This window comes from Lagopus muta, chromosome 2 (genome assembly GCF_023343835.1).
Source record: "Lagopus muta isolate bLagMut1 chromosome 2, bLagMut1 primary, whole genome shotgun sequence".
Taxonomy (NCBI): Eukaryota; Metazoa; Chordata; class Aves; order Galliformes; family Phasianidae; genus Lagopus; species Lagopus muta.
This window is the reverse complement of record NC_064434.1, coordinates 54,094,215-54,111,155: the sequence shown is the minus strand read 5'-3', so window position 1 is coordinate 54,111,155 and position 16,941 is coordinate 54,094,215. Positions and strand designations below refer to the sequence as shown.

The 16,941-nt window shown below is 36.4% G+C and overlaps 1 protein-coding gene across 6 annotated transcripts in view; it reads right to left on the bottom strand.

The window, feature by feature from the left end:
* EYA4 (EYA transcriptional coactivator and phosphatase 4) overlaps positions 1–16,941 on the bottom strand; it is a 151,537-nt gene that overhangs the window by 84,157 nt on the left and 50,439 nt on the right. For 4 of the 6 annotated variants that reach the window (XM_048936092.1, XM_048936094.1, XM_048936095.1 and 1 more), the window contains exon 3: positions 5,592–5,642. The exons of the other annotated variants lie outside the window; for them this stretch is intronic. In XM_048936092.1, the coding sequence (XP_048792049.1) occupies positions 5,592–5,642 (51 nt within the window). The remainder of the gene's footprint in view (positions 1–5,591; positions 5,643–16,941) is intronic. 6 annotated transcript variants of the gene reach the window in all.

Genomic DNA, 16,941 nt, shown 5'->3' with positions numbered 1-16,941 from the left:
AACAATCCAGCCCTGCCTAGATTCATAGGAGCTTGCAGTAGTTTATCTCATTTCAACAGCAGTGAGGGTAACAGTGATGCTAACTGAGGCTGTGTCGCATTAACTTCTAGTAGCAAAAGGAATTCCCTGAGCTAATGAGTCATCAAGCTTGAGGTAAAGCTACAAAGATTTAACCAGCAGTCTAAATCGGAACATGGTGGTTAGGCTCACATTTCAGAATAAAGAAGGTAAGCATGTGAATACTCCTTTGTAGGCTGAGGGGGGGGATTAAGGAGGGGGTGCTCAATTAATGCCAAACAGCAACAGGTGGATGGAGCAAGTAGACAGGTTGGAGGAAGGACAATCATGGTAATGTGAGCAGGTAACATGAACACAATCTTAGCTCAGCATCTGCCTACCCATTATCAGCTGGCAGAGTCCTGTAGGCATTCTGGAAGATGGGAATTAGATGGAGATCAAGATAAAACAGTATTAAAATAAAATTTAAAAGCCAAAAAACTGCCCTGATATCCCATGGCAATCTTTCTCCTGGTGGTAGACCAAAGATGTTCAGCAATAATTATCTGGCTTTTCAACTGGTAATATCTATTAATTATAATATAAATAGATAATTTATTCTATGAAACTAGTCCAAGATTAAGTCATCTGCTAATTGTACAATCACAGTATTTTTTGAACAATATACTGAAGTTATTCCAATTAAAAAGACATACTTAAAATACATATAAATGACAACATTTAAAATCACAAAAAAATTGTAGGTTCAAAACTGAAAAAAAGTGGAAGTACAGAATGAAGGTAATAAATGTTTAGGCATTACTTTCCACTTTGAAAATTACTAAGTCTTCTGTACAGTAAATAACCATCCTTCAGTACCATACATTTCAGTTCTCTCTCATTACTAGCGTTACTTCACTGAAGATTGTAGCAATAATTTCTAGCAGCTGTTCTAACATTAATAAACTACATTAGATAACCAAAAAGCTTGGCAACCTACTTCCATTAGAGTATGGATGCAAAAAAATTCTCTCCAGCTCAAACTACTTGATGATCAAAATAAGATTAAAGTTCTTTATGGCCCACATATTGGGTTACTCGTAGCTAAATAATTTGTTAGAAGATAAAGGGACATGCAGCATTGCAGTATAAAATCTCACAAACAAGTAGACATGATGTGAAGACATTCAGGTGAATGTGTATTGGCATGCAACAGAACGTAGTTAGCTTCTGGCTAGTTTAGTTTCCAGTGCCTCTAGAACACTTTAATAAAAGCGAAGAAAGTGCTGCTGAGAAACAAGCATGGAGAAAAAAAGAATAACAGTTCACATGAGGCAAACTACAGATAAAATAGCTTCCAGTAAGTATACAGGAAAATACACACTGTACAACTAGTAACTGTATGTTAGTAAGTAGCACAGAAACAAAATATAAGCTAGCGAGACTGTACACATGCAAACATATACATATATGACATTAATTAATGAACGGGTAAACTACAGGTACACTTGCAACACAATGCTCATTAAAAAGCCTATAATTATCGCAGTGATAAAATGGTAGACAGGGAAAATAATCATAGAAGGACGATTAATTTCATTTACATAAAGGAACGCAACATTTGGTTGTATACTAGAAATAATAACAGCCACAATTAGAAAGCACATTAAAAATACTAACTACTCTTTTTTCCTTTCGTTTTATGCTATAGTTCTTAACAATAACCAGAGTAGTAGTGTTTACAGTATAAGAATTATAAATAAATCTTAAGCTAATATCTAATAGTATATTTTTCATTATTAGTCAATGGGAACAACACCAGAGATAATATAGCTATTAAAATGCCACAAAAAGAACCACAAGATGCCTTGATAGATCACATTTCAGCTCATATATAAGTCACTTTCACCTCCTTTTTCAGGTTTGAAAGTTTAGCTGATTTATACTACTATATAAAGCTATACCCAAAACATTTTAGATTTTTCATTAAGACTCCTATTCTAAAATGCATATTTTACTTTTCAGAATGTTCTACGAGCAAAATAGTAAAACCAACTTTCCAGAAGCAATTAATTATTTTCTTTTAATATTTTTTTAATTCATACCACTTTGTTTATATTTGCAGTCCTCCAGTAAATCCTTTGACCAACAGGCAGTTACTTGAAATAAGGTGATCCTCCAATTTATTTTGGATGGCTATATACACATCGCAACTAAAAAGCTCTTTTGTTTAGCAGAATGGAACAAGCGAGATTCCCTAAACTCTGAAAGCATTCAAAGCAAAAGCAGGAGACAGCTTAATAGTGAAGGATTAATTTCATACAGCAAGGTCAACTGTCAGAAAGTATATTGCGGGTCATCTGCCACACTCTCTCCCACAGCCTTTCCAGGCATATTCGATGGAAAGAGTATGCACATTGGCCCCTCTTTCAAACAATCGAGCAAGTGTCCTTTGTCTCCTGCCCAAACGTGCCAAGCCTTCTGCATCTTTTGGCCCCCCCTCCGTTCTCTTCTGCCTCCCAACCTGCAGTACTGGAATGTTTTGGCCACAAGGTTAAGAAAGATTCCCCCATTCATCACAACCTGCCAAGCACAACAGGGTCACAGTCCCAGTCACAGTCCTGCCGCTCTGCTAATCCGGCCTCAACGCAGGCATGAAACTTCAAAGATCTTTTGCCACAGGCAAAAATTAGTCCTTATTTGCTTTAAAATCCGAGTATCAATCAAGTTAAACTGTGCTCCAGTGGAGCGAACATTCTGAGCACTCAGAGGAGTGCCTATGCTTGGAGCTCAGTTCTGGCTCTAATTGAATGCAGAGCTCACCTGGACCAGCAGCACAAATACTTCAAGTGCCCCAAAAATCTAACTGTGAGATAATTCCTTCTGTCCAGAAAGTAAGCCCTGGTAGAAAGAACGTGCAAGCATACAAGAGTTGTGCACGTGTGTAAATAACTGTATATAATACACACAGAATCCTTGTTCATGTGCAAATGCTTCAAATTCTTTTCCCTACCAATCTTTTCATTTTCAGTTATGCCATATGATCAACCAGAGTTATATAATTGTAAAGGTGTACAATTGTAAAGTTCTGTTAATGACTTTTAAATATTCCCGAAATTAGTTCTGAAGAACAATTACAGATTAATTACAAGAACACCCAGTAAACATTTGTTTCATATTTAGCAAACAAATATTCAGTAACTCTAGCTAAAATAAAATGCAAATTCTGATATTCTAAAATACTGCCTGCCACTCCAATGCAAAAAAAAAAAAAAAAAGCCAACACAATGTTTGCAATCAACTCAGGTTATTCAATACATATTTCAATTGAACCTTTTTTGGAGATAAAATGGAATTTATTTTAAAAAATGCTTTTTAAAAGTCTTCACGTTTTCTTCAGATATTTACATGCAATTGAATATTGTTAAACTGTGCATTAAGTCAGGGCAATTATTAAATATTGCATTAAATTAAATATTGAAATATGGTATATTTCCTGTTAGACTAAGACAATGTGCATTTTTGGAAATGTGTATTTTTGGATTTTTGCAATGTTAAATGTAATTGAAAATACAGCTCATAAATTAAAATACTAAAAGAAGTAACAAGTAAGTAGAACATTATATTTACAAACAGTTCGCATACCTATTATACATGAGTGTAATATAGCCATGCTCTCTTTAACTTAAAAACATGGAAATGATATGTTAAATTTTGAATACCTTTAACATTTACCAAATAAATTATAAAATTCAAAAATTAAAACTAAGTGTTGTTGTTTTTCACATTCTCTCCATGTATATGCAACTTTAATAAAATTTTAGTATAGCTACTTGCAATAGAAGTGGCAGAAAATGAAGATTATAATGACAGGCAATAATGCAGATCAGAGACAGATAGTATGCGTTGTGTTTTTCATGTGTTTCCTCTACTTTACAGTATACTCAGATATTTTATTAAATCCTCATCTGTTTAAATCTGCAAATTAACCTGGACTTCTAGTTTCTGCAGCAGACAAATGAGCTTCCCTGTATGCAGACTCAGATGTATGAAGGCTTGCAGGAACATACAAAAACACAGCTATTTCCCCAAAGTCAAATTTGAGCTCTTTTTCTTGAGATTATCACGCATTCGTACCAGATTGATGCCACTTGATTCACTCCAGCATTGAACAAGTTACACTAAGCAGTTCAATGAATCCAAAACTGTTTTGGAAAAACATGCATTGGTGAGAAATGTGTTTTTAATTCAGGAACTTAAGGTGCTACTCACTTTATGTAACTACTTTAGGATTTACCTTTCCCTTAGAAGATGAAGAAATAAGAAAGGCAAGAAAGGTGGTGAGACAGTTAAAAGCTGCTTAGCTGGAGCTCATTTCAGAAAACAGTGAGCAGTCCAAGAAAAGAAACACGTAATTAGATACTGCTGCTCGCTTCTCTCCAGACCCCAGAAACAAAACCGAAGAACTTATTGGCTGTAATAATTTATCATACCTTTCTTCAGAACATGTCCCCTAAACATTACAGCTCCCTATAGCAGTAATGTTTTTTGGTTTGTTTTTTTTTTGGTTGGTTGGTTTGGTTTTTTGCTTTGTTTTTACAGACGGACCAGGCTGGACTGCCCTTTCTTTCCTCTCTAGTGCGCTGCTGGCTCTCCCAGCACCATGAAGTGCCACTGAGTGCAGCCCCTTCCAGGTCTCCCCAAATGGAGCGGGCCCAGGCAGCCAGGCAGGAGGTGCCAGCTCATGTCACAGCCCCCGAGCGCAGCTGGGCAGCAGCAGAGGAAAGTATGTGAACGCAACAGCAATGCGTGCTCCAACACTCCCTGGGCAAGGAAGTTTTTAATCAGAGTTTATTTTCTAGGAAAATGAGTATGTAATTACAAAACCCATTAAAAGTCTGAAACATTCACAGTGCAGTAAGACTCAAATATGAAGTCACATGCATGACATACAACAATATGGGAAAGCTTTGTACAGCCAGCTTTGAGAAGCAGGAAGGATGCTTTTGTGTAATTACACTACAGCATTATTGGTTCCAAACAAGTGTCTCAGCAATTTAGAAACTGATTTAATTGACTCAAATGGAATAGAAAATTAAACCATTTTATTTCCCCCTACAGTTTTTGTAGTTTAAGGATAATTAAATTTCAACTCCGCTTATACCTAGACACCTGTCTCAACATACCAGCCTTTAAGTGTCCCTTAGAATAGTGTAATCAAATAGCACAACCAATAAACTGCTTAAAGATTTGACAAAATGCAACACTCACAGCACACTACAGAATAACGCCTTTTCTTTCTTACAGCACTTAACAGGTCAACTCCCACGCTAGTAACAAGCTGCTCCCAAAAGAACAAAGTACTTGAGGGATTCAGACAAATGCCCAGCCTAAACTTCTGTTCTCCAGAGCAAATAAATTAACACTTATGATGTTCCCAAAACAAGTTTGAAACTGCTGCTACAGGAATGAAAACAAAATCTACTTTTCAGAATACAGTCTGACCACACAACTTATACCCACTTGCATTTCCCATCACATCACTAAGTTACCACTGCATCAGTATCACAAACTGAAATCCATCATAACCTTACCTCATTTATCTCTGAAGAATAGAGTCGAGTTCCCCGAATGTGTGAAGTAACCTTCCAGGACAAAAGAAAAAAAGACTGTCTGTGATGTTTGGCACTAATTAACTTCCACTGCTCAACATCTGAGGTATCCAGACATTTTTTCTACGCTTTATCCATCAGCGGGCTACAACTTTTTAAACTGGAAATACTGAAGACACTTTGTTCTTCCCTGAACTGTCAGACTGAGCCTAGCGCAGTCAGGTTACTTAAGTTAACTAAGAGGAGATCTGGATAGTAAACACGCTTGGCTCTGTCCAATGGCTTTCCACACCCTTCTGTTTATAGTAAGATGACTTGCATTCAGAGGTCACCCCATCAACAGCTCCTGTCTTTCAGTGGGTATCTAATGTGCTGCATTTATCCCAAGGCTCTTTTAATGAAACCACCTTCCCGTCCCTGCTTGCCTGCTGTTGCTGTGACACATCTGCTCCTTATTGTACCAGGTCCTATTAAGTGTTAAAATACCCTACCTGGGCATATATTCTGCAAGTAACACAGATATTTATGGGTGTTAGCCTTGTCTGTGAATACACACAAAATAAAGTCTTTCTAAAGATCAAAGAAAGAATTTTGCCAGAAACATTCATCTTGCAAATAAAAAAAAAAAATCAGGAGGAAGGAAGATGGATGCCATTGTTTGATCTGGACTTGAAAATTTTACAAATACTCCCTCAAAGGATAATGCTTATGCCTGTTCCAGATAATATTTATTTGAATATGTTAACACGCTGGAAACAAGAGATGAGGAGTGTCCTCGAGCTCTGCTGCAAAATGACACAGAGCCAAAGAAAACAAGGGTCAAGTGCCAGGACCCCAGTGCAAACACCAAGTCAATTCTATGCCAAAAGAATACAGGGAATTGATTGCTCTTACAAAAGTACAGACCGCTGGCTCTCAGTTTTGTGCACACAATATGCTACTGGCTAGTAGTGTTCAGCGATCCAGCTGGTAACTGTTATCTCTTCATACAATGCTTTAAACCAAAAAGGCAAAGCTCAACCTCGCATTTATTGCACTAGAAATTACTCATCACAACAGCTGTATCTAAATAAACTGTATCTTAAAATGGGAACAAGAGCACAGTGTTTATCATTTTCCTTCATCAGTCCAATGTCAATAAAAATAAAAATTGAGAACCATTTCCAAATTTCTACCGATGCTTTTTTCTTCACTTGTTAGACATTGGGCAACACTTGTTAAATTCAGCTGTGCTTCACATGGAGATGTGAAACTGAAGATGGCACTCTCTCCCCATGCAAACTGGACCTGATTGCTGCTCAGAAATTCTCTTTGAGTGAAAGTTACACCTGCAGCACATTTTCGGCACCAGTTTTTGTCACCACTACAACATCCAAATGACAGATAGCTTGGCTCTGTTAAAGCTAATAAAACATGATTGATGAACTGGGCTAGAAAGCCACGTCAGTTCAGATTAGGATATTTGTGCCATCATTTGACAGGTCCCACGCTTTATTATTAGAATCAACTGCATGGACTGTAAGGGCCACTTCCATTCAGATTCTCCAGTGCCTTTTTTTGAACCTAAGCCTATTTAGGAAACTTAAGTGCAAAAGCTTTTACTTGGAAATTTTGCTTATTTTCTCTAAAATACTTGTGCTTAGAAATACAATGTACACCCTTAAACAGGTGCCTGTCAGCTGCTATTATCTCATGCACTAAAAGTCCAAATAATCCTCATTTCACTGCATTATGTGGCAAAATAAAGGCTCACCTCTCTGACAATGAAAACCTACTGGAGCATATATAAAGTACTGCGGAGGGCATAATCAGCTTTCAGATGTTGTTTTTGTCATTAGCATTGGGCATAACCTCATTTTTAATTGATGAAACAACTAATACATCAGACGTGAAAGTTTGCTAATGCTAGATGGTGAGCTTATTTCACCATCAAAGAGGGAAACAAAGGGAAAAGCTAGCATGGAAAAGGCTGCCAAGGAAAAACCAAAATCATAGAATCATAGAATTGCTAAGGTTGGAAAAGACCTTAAAGATCAAGCCCAACCGCAACCTAACCATACTCCCCTAACTCTAACAACAGATACAAACAAGGACCCCTACTGATGAAAATCCTGGGCACTGCTCTATGAAGTGCAGAGAGCTGTCTCAGGAGTAGATGAGGAACACAATTTGTTTCTTTTTTTCTACCAGGCATCAGGCAGAGGAAGAGTGGCCTTGCTTTGGGCTCCCCCAGGCAGTTCAGGGGCATGCCCTTACCTCTTCGTACAGCTCTGTACATAGGAGCCTTCAAAGCCATTGTCTCCTCACTGTCTCACTTTCATCCTCATGATCTTCTCCAACTGCTGTCAAAGATCAACACTAGTCTGCTTACAGACTGCAAGGACCAAAAAAATGACCATCATACTGTCAAATAATGATCAGATAATATAATTACATCTATAGAAGAACTTCTTTCTCAGACAGACAAGGAAACAACTAAACAACTGATCAATCTGCAAATTGAAATCAGCAAAGCAGAGCTGCTTTCTACAGACACTGAAATGGGAAGTTTCTTTGTGCCCTTCCTTTATATCACTGCTCTAAAGACATACATACAACTGAAAAGAAAAGCAAGCAAGAATATAGCAGATATTAGTGAATAAAAACTGTATTCATTTGAGAAAATATGAAAGTGTGAAATGTGAAATATTTGGAATTTCTGAACTAGTTCTGCAAATGAAAGCATTTGGCTTAGCGTCATGGTAACGAACACTGTTTCAGATATAATTTGGAATTCTCTTTGGAATGATTTTTCTTATTCTGCAGTTTACTTTATACAGTGCTGTTCAGTGTTTGCAATAGGCAGAATACCAGCACAAAAGAAAAGCTCACAAGTACTACTTTACCTTTTAATTAATGTCACAAACTGTTCAGGACAACAAAGGTTACAGTTGCTGTTACTTCCATAGCTTTGCACATAGTAAAAATGGCAGGTGAGGTAAGAGCATTTTCTCTACTTTTTCTCCTTTTCCTCCAGGTGAAGAAACTGGAGAAAAGGAAAATGTTTTATTTATGAAAGCAGTAATCTCTTATTTAGTTATCAATGGGAACGTAACCTTCCCTTGAACACAGTTTTGTAGTTGCTTTGCTTTTTTTAACCATTTGGATTTCATCAGACAGTATGTGAAGTACTTCAAGACAGATTAGATGAAGAAACAGCAGCAGCATGTTTTGTTGCAGTAGAACAAGCCTGTCTAATGCATTCCCAGAGCACTCACAACCATTTCACATTTTGAATCAATGTGGTTTACAAGTAATACACAGATACGACTAATGACAAATAAGTACAAGAAGGAGAGGGTACTTCTTGAAAAAGAGTTGCATATAAGATTTGGATCGGTCAGTTTCCTAGTTAGAGATCAAATTCAATGCCAAATAAATATTTTATTGGATTGCAATCTTGCATTTGAACTGGGTTCGAAGGAGCTTTGATCCCTAGAATTGTGCAAGGCAGTGACTTCTCCCCACCTCAGGGCCTCTTCACATTTCCCCGGCTGTGGGACTGGGTCTCACAGGTCATGACAGGCCCTAAAGGTATGAACCTTTCACCAGGCTGCTGTAATGGTGCCTCAGCTCAGCCCAGCCCAGCCCAATTGTGTCAAAAAACTAGCTCAACTGCTTTTAGCTCCTTTGTTAGCTCCTCTTTTAAGCTACAAACTGTTAGAAAAAATAAATTCTCAGATCAGAACTGCTGCGCACGTTCAAGAAATTTAAATTAAATTTTAATTTATAAACTCCTATCAGAAGTCTTCATCATCTCATATTTTTCTATTTGTTTTTTTATTTTCTCCAGGATGTACCTGAGGAAATTCCACAAAACCCCATAACTCATTAGGGTAAAGAAACTGTTCTATGAATTACACTTCACAGTTGTCTCCTACACATTTGAGGGCTTGTTTGTAAAAGAAAGGGAGATAAATCAAAACATCATTATTTAACTAATTCTCTCAATAGGTGACATTGCATTCATTAGACTCTGCTCAAAACTGAAACTCTGTTATGTTCTGTCTGGGCACTTACAATCTTGCAGTGCACGGAGAAAAGTTCAGTTTTCATCCCAACCATCTTCCCTCTTTTTGTTCCCCTCATTCTGGCAGAACATAGCTTCTCAGGTACAGAGAAGAAAAACAACAGAAGGGCAGATTCCAGCTGGATGTCATGGTGTGTGATTTCTTTGTGATTAACACTGTTACCAAAACATAACTACTCTGGTGAAATTAATAAATAAATAAATAAATAAATAAATGGGAAACAACTGGAAGCCATCTAAACTGCTGAACTCAGAGCGAATAAAGATATTTCAATACCTCAGATTTTCAAGCAGCAGTAATGGAAAAAAAAATTTATGTATGAATTCTATATTGTAAACAAACTGCAAACATTTTAAATCACACTTAAAAAAAAAAAATGGCCTTAATTTGCCTGATATTTTTTCCACAATTATATTTTCCAGTTTATTTCTGCATGTAACTCAGTAAAATGCAAGCATTCACCTTGCCTTTGTCTTGAAAAATTAAATCTTTGGTATTAAATCTTAAACATTAATACCATCAACATAAGAAAATTGTCAAAACTGGAAACCATATTTTTTGCTTCAGCATTTTCATCTCAGTTTCTTCCATTAGGTTCAATGAAATTTTCTCCAAAATGCAGTTACGTTTCATTCCCAGTGGATATTTTAAAAGAATATGATACTTTAATCTAAAACAAAAGAAGTAAAATCCTGAGTATATCGAAATGTACATCGAATTCAAGGGACAAAATATGTGATAAGAGTTTTGATATACTTTCTAAAGCAAAGCTGTCACATAACACCTTATGTGAGGCATCAGAGGTAAAAATAATTTTAAACAATGCTTTTTTGACCACGTTTTCTAGGTCTCCAGCCAGGATCAGTGCTCAATGATGGGTACAAATAGAACCCCAACATTAAAATTTTTAAATCTATTTTCTCCTTATGGGTCTACAAAATCAGCTGTTGAATAATCTTCAACATTTAAATAAACTGTTTATTTGGTCATAAAATAAATAAGCGCAGGATAGAACTACAGTTACATGAAAGCTGGGAAGCTAGATTTTTGAAGCAGATCTTGAAAGCAAGGAAGGAAATGAGAAGCTGAAATGTTGAGTACTTTTGACTTTAACTTCCAAACAGCAGACGACACTTCCTATCATTTTCATCCTTATGGGTACAAAAACACTTATAAAGTGTGTTAGCATTTTACAACTCTTTGTAAGGCTTCAGTCTAGGTAATATCCAGTTTGAGCAAACAAAACCTTATCCATTTCTCTCTTTCATTTGCTCAGGCAGCTTGCATTTCTCGTACCAAGCACTTTTCTCCAGCTTTTGTCCTGTTTCAGCAAGACAACCAAGTCTCTTCTCTCTCCCCCCTTTGCATATGCAGAAACATGCACTATATCATCACACATGTTCAGAAATGAGGGAGTGAGGTATATTTTTTTAAATAAAGCATGGGCTGTATCCTTTCTTTAACTTACTGGTTTGAAAGCTGACTGGCACCTCCATTATTGTCATAGGCCTCCCACCACCAGAAAACTAGAGCAAAGTCAAACTTGAGAACTACAGCAGAGATTCCTAAGCTGCTATATAGAAACCATTTAGAGGCAGCGCTCTCATGCTGGGGCAGGCAAAAGGAGGAGCAGCAGTAACAGAGCCTGACCTTTCTGGGCAAAGAGCTAGGTCTCCTGCTGTTTATTTGTGCCTGGAGCAAGGCCTAGCGTAGTAGGGGAAGTGCTTTTTTCATGAGAGAAAAGATGGTGTTTTGCTTCTGACGTGGGAGACACAGCGATTAAGGAATGGCTGATACACCCTGGAACAGCAAGCAATCACTTTCACCTATTACGTTAGTAGATTAGGAAAAATCAGCTTTTTAGCTGAGGTCATCCCCATTATTAAGATTCATACGGGGCTATGGCACAAAATTCAGTTGTCTTTTTTTCAAATAAACTTTCAATGCCACTTGATAAATTTATATGTGCATTAAAAATGAACTAGTACAAATAAGGAATTACAACAGAAAAAAAAGAAAAAAAAAAAGAAAAAAAAAAGAAAAAAAAAGAAAAAAAAAAGAAAGCTTGTGCACTAATTCCACTAAACAAAGCTAAAGAAAAGGTACATTCAGGACCAAATAAAGTTTGTCTTTCATATGTTTGGAGAAGACAGCTACATTGGGTAGAAATGATTTTAGAAGCATAGAATCATAGAATCACCAGAATCATAGAATCACCAATTCTATTCCAATTCATACCAATTCACACAATTTAATTGTGTGACAGCTTTGAAAAGGAGCCTTAAGTAAAACTTTATGTCTTAATTTAGTAAAACTGCATGAATTTTATAAGATATTATAGTTACAGACATTTTAGACAGACACTGAGCCTAGCTGGGTCATTTAACCTGGCCTTTTGGAGATACTCTCACACAAATGTCCCTTAAAAGTTTGGGTAAAAGCAAAGTTAATGATTACTAATTTTGATACAAATATTTTATATCTTCCTCTCTACAGTTACATTTATGCTTGAGTCACCAATGTGTTAAAGAACCTGTACTCTGAAAATACAATTGAGCCATGCTAACTGCACGTTCATTATGGCAGGATAGCATTCCACATTTTAAGCGTGCAATTTCTGCTAAAAGCATTCTTTAGAAACACAGCTCTAACAATATTTTAACATAATAAATTAATGTGTTACACGTTTTCTCTCTTTAGGGTGAGACCTTTGTGCTTTTCCCATAATGCCTCCAAAAGGTTTCTATCAACTATGGTGCTGATAAATTCATTCCTCTGGATGTCTATGTTGCTCTTTGCATCAAAGGAGAAGTTGCATGGAAGTTTCCATTTTTTTCCTTTGTTTGTGTTGGCAGCTTTACCAGTGGGAATTTCAAAGAATTTCACAGCCTGGCAAAGGGAGGAAGTGACATCTCTATATCCCCAAATTATCCAGCTTTCAGCAGCTTGCCCCTTTTTCTGCTGTGCTACTCTACACGCTTTTATTCCTTTTTCCTTCAGTGACAGCCTACTGCTTAACCAAAACAGACTTCCCTCTTTGTAATTTTTTTAAATACACCCTTTGCTATAAGCTATTTTACTCAAGTCTAAGAAAGTCCTCTGCCACTCAGAAAAGATGTAGGGGCATATTTTGTTCTCTAGAAGAGCTCGTCAGTTTGGCGTGGGATGCACTACAATAACCAAGAGTCTTTTGGATTCCACAGACAGCTTTATCAAAGATTCTTATGTTAAACCATTCACCAGCTAAATGACAAAATTTTTAAGTTTATAGAATGGCTTAAAATTCTTTACTGCTTCATAAGCAAGAATCCTGTAATATTTTTCAAACATACAGATTAAAAATTAAAAACACAGTTCTGTTTATATCCACTTACAACACTCTACTGCAGTGTAAATCTATAACTATTCACGATATTCTACCAAAATTTGGCCTGTCTTTATATTATTTCACAAGTTATTTTTACGTATAAAGTTTTAAGTCACCAAATCCAGTTTTCTTCACATCAGACCTGCAATTCCACTACAGTTAATGATATTTCACTGTTGTCAGAGCAAAATTTGGACCAGGATACAGATTTCAACACTACTCTACTCAGAAATATAGTGTTTCAGAGGTTTTACTGCAACTTCAAAGGTGGATCAACTTACAAGCAACTAGTGCTGGAGAGCATACATCCTCCATCATCATAACCAATTTTTCAGCATCAGCACAAGCATTAGGAAGAATTACTTGGTTTAAAATCACAACCTCCTTTTCTTGAGTACAGAAATGCAGTAAGTTGCTTCTGCACACTACTTGCATTTGTGTATGTAAGCAAAGAATAAAATATCACAATTCATAGCATTTCATTTCAACTCAGAAGCTTTAGGTGAAATCATCTTTCTGTCACCATTGTGAGATATTAGTTATAAAGTGCTTAAAAGTGGTTAACAAAAAAGTAAGAAACAGCAATAACTTTAATTTTATACTGTTTTGATTTGAAGCTATCAACTTACTACTTCCCTAAAACACACCTTTAATAACGTATATTGCTGACTAAACAGGGAACTTAGCATACTGCTTCTCCAGCAGGGCTTTTAATTATTTCCAGTAATCAAATAATACATTGACAAAATTGAGAATAAAATGAAAAAGTTTGACTGACTTCTTCTGCAGAGAAATGAAATACACATAAAATGAAAGAATTTGAGGCAATCCTAGTTACTTGTGCAGGTGAACAAAACTTCTGTCCAAACTGGAAACCAAGCACTAAGCCTTAATGGAATACAGGCAAAAATAATGGTATTTCCTTGCAGTATGCCAAAGCAATTCATCTTAGCTTTGAAGGTGGCGTAGTGATTCTGGTCATTGGCAAAGTACAGATAAAGCCTTTTCATCTCTCTCAGACAGACACAGCTTAGTTTGGCCATTTTTAGAACACAATAAAGTGTTTTGAAGATCTGTATTTAAGCAAAGTATTTCTTCTACACTGCGGATTTCTATGCCAGCGAGACAAAAAACTGTACAAAGGCCCATGTACATGCTTAAACTTCTTCACATGTTAATTATTTTGTTAGCTTTAATAAGATTATCCACTGTACAATTGGGCATGTATGTAAATTACTGCTCAACTTGCACTGGAACATGGCTGTTTCATTTCTGCATGATATTTCAGGTCTATTCTGTTTTCTATATTTGTAATCCTTCACTGTTCTAAAAATGAAAAATGTCATATTGTAATGCAATTAGAAATGAGGTTTACTCAATACCTATATTTCTAGAGAGCTACAAATACCTTGAGATATTATTAAAATATATAATAGTGCACAAAAATATTGATGTACAGGTTTGAAACAACTCATACACACATTCAGTCAAAATGAATCCACTTTGAATATCAATTTTAGCTAAAATTCAAGGGACTAATACTAAAATACTAAGAAATCTTTGAAATATTTTGTGCTGTACAGCAGAGAGGGGAAATATGCAGGCTAGTAACTAAAACAGCAAACAAAAGTAAAACACTCTTACTACACTACAAGAAAACTTCTGTCACATACTCAGAGTGCATGACATAATTGGCTGCCAAACCCATGTGTGCAGAGTTTTCCAATTTGGTCCAAAAGAGACAGAGAGCAATCAGATAGTACCCTGTTACTAGACATAACAGTAGTTTTGCTTTCTGTCCATGCTGTGAGCATCCAAGCATGACATTAAAAGCACTGAGGAATAAAAGAAAGCTTCAAGCATGTAGTTAAAAAAAATAAAAAATAAAAAATTAAATGAATGCCTACTCAGAAGGGCGGGATAGAAAGAAAAGGAGTTAAAAGTAATGTCCTTCTCACATTATCTTCTTGAGAGCAGTGCAAAGACAAATTGGCAGCAGAAGAGGGAATCATTTTTCCCAGTGAGTGCTGCACTCCAGAACTGGCTGATAGCTCAGTTTGGAAGATATCAACCATGTTATCTCTGCTTTCAGACTCTGTTATGAATTAGATTACTAAATGAGATCTTTGGGTTATACAGTATACAATGACGTATTTCTGGAAGTGGGCATTACTGATTCTTATAAACATAAATACAGGAGTACTCTCCATTGTTCATTGAAGTTATGGAATAACCTGCCAGTACAAGGAGTTCAGTCCCACCTCTGTAGATTTTTTTTTTTGTGTGAAATATACATCTTCATCTAGCCAAAGAAAAAATACCTAAACGTTGTGGATGGTCTCTTTTTTTTTTTTTTTTTGTGAAATAATCTGAGTCATACAAAATGCGTGCTTTAGCCTCTGTTCTCTCTAGTGGCAGTGAATTCCAAATATTTATTATGTGCTGCTAGAAAAATATTCATTTTATTAGTTTGAAATACATTTCAGTTTCTCTCAGTACTCCCTAAATTGTAGCACTTGACTTACAGTCTCTTTCCTACTCATTACTGCATAGGCATTTTTGGACTCATCTGTCAACTCAATTTTCCTCAGTCCATAAAGAAGGGTTGGGTTTCTAAATGTCTTTATTAATTTCTATTTCCCATATCTAATTTCTTCAATTCTTCCAAACCCACAGCAGGTTGAACAAACAGAATTGAATACACAGGGAAGATTTCCCTCCCTCTGAGAGGCAGCACCAGAAGACTGGCAGAGTCTCAACACTGGGCACAGGATAATCTTAATATAGATTTTGTGTGAAGTCCCATTTTAGGGAACTACAACACAACTTGACTCCTCTCTTACTTTTTCACAGAAACAAACAGTCCATTTCAGGAAGTCACTCAGCACAAATACTCTTCCACAGGGAAACTTGGTGACCGAATCCCAGTTTGTTTCTACAGAGGCCAGATTTCTTCACCAGCTGACTTCTAGCTTGGGTGCCTCAACAGGGAGTTAGGTGGCATGAACCTGGTTATGGTTCCTTAAAAATCCATGTAAATTTTGATGCTTGAAGCAGTGCAGTGAACTCTCCTTTTATTGTACCTAAACAGATGAACAGATCTGTAGACTAATCAAAGATTTAAGCAGCCCTACCCTGGAGCCTTGAAGTTGACACATTTTTCAGTTAAACAAAATCTAAACTTCTGGTTTCTATAATAAGATTTACCATATAGATAAAAATGGAGTTATGACCACAGATTACCAGGTTAAGTTTTGCAAGCTCAGAGGGAAATGTTGTTTCAGAGTTGCTTACTGTTAGAAGAATATAATTAGAATCTGAAGATGCATCAAATTTAAGAATAAAATAGGAAAATCATAGAGGAATTCCAGCACCATAAGAAGCTTCTAAAAGCTGTTATCTCAACAAAGTGCAGAAAATCATTTATAAGCAAGAGATGATGGTCTGTTTCAAAGAACATTTAAACCTTAGGATTTGAAAAATGTTAACTATGCCTTTCATCTGACATTGTGTGACAAGAGTATGTAGCTGTCAACTGCACAAAACAAACTGAATGCCTTGTTTTTCTGAATCTTTATCATGTACCTCATCAACTTACCAGCACTGATAAAGATTGCAGGACAGATTTTCCTGGGTGTTGAAGATTTACATGATTTGGAAATTACCAAGTTATGAAGAGCTGATCCATGAGGTGCCTCATGATTCATTGCATCTCCACCTTTAAGGAATTGGTCTGAAAGTGCACCAGAGTAATACTGAAAATTCCACTGAAGAAGAAAGGAGGCCAACATCACTCATGCACACTGTCCAAAGATGTGATTAATATGGCTTTCTGCAAGATTGTCTAGCTACTGACAGGCCACTTCCTTTAAAGACTAACATAAACTGTTAAATG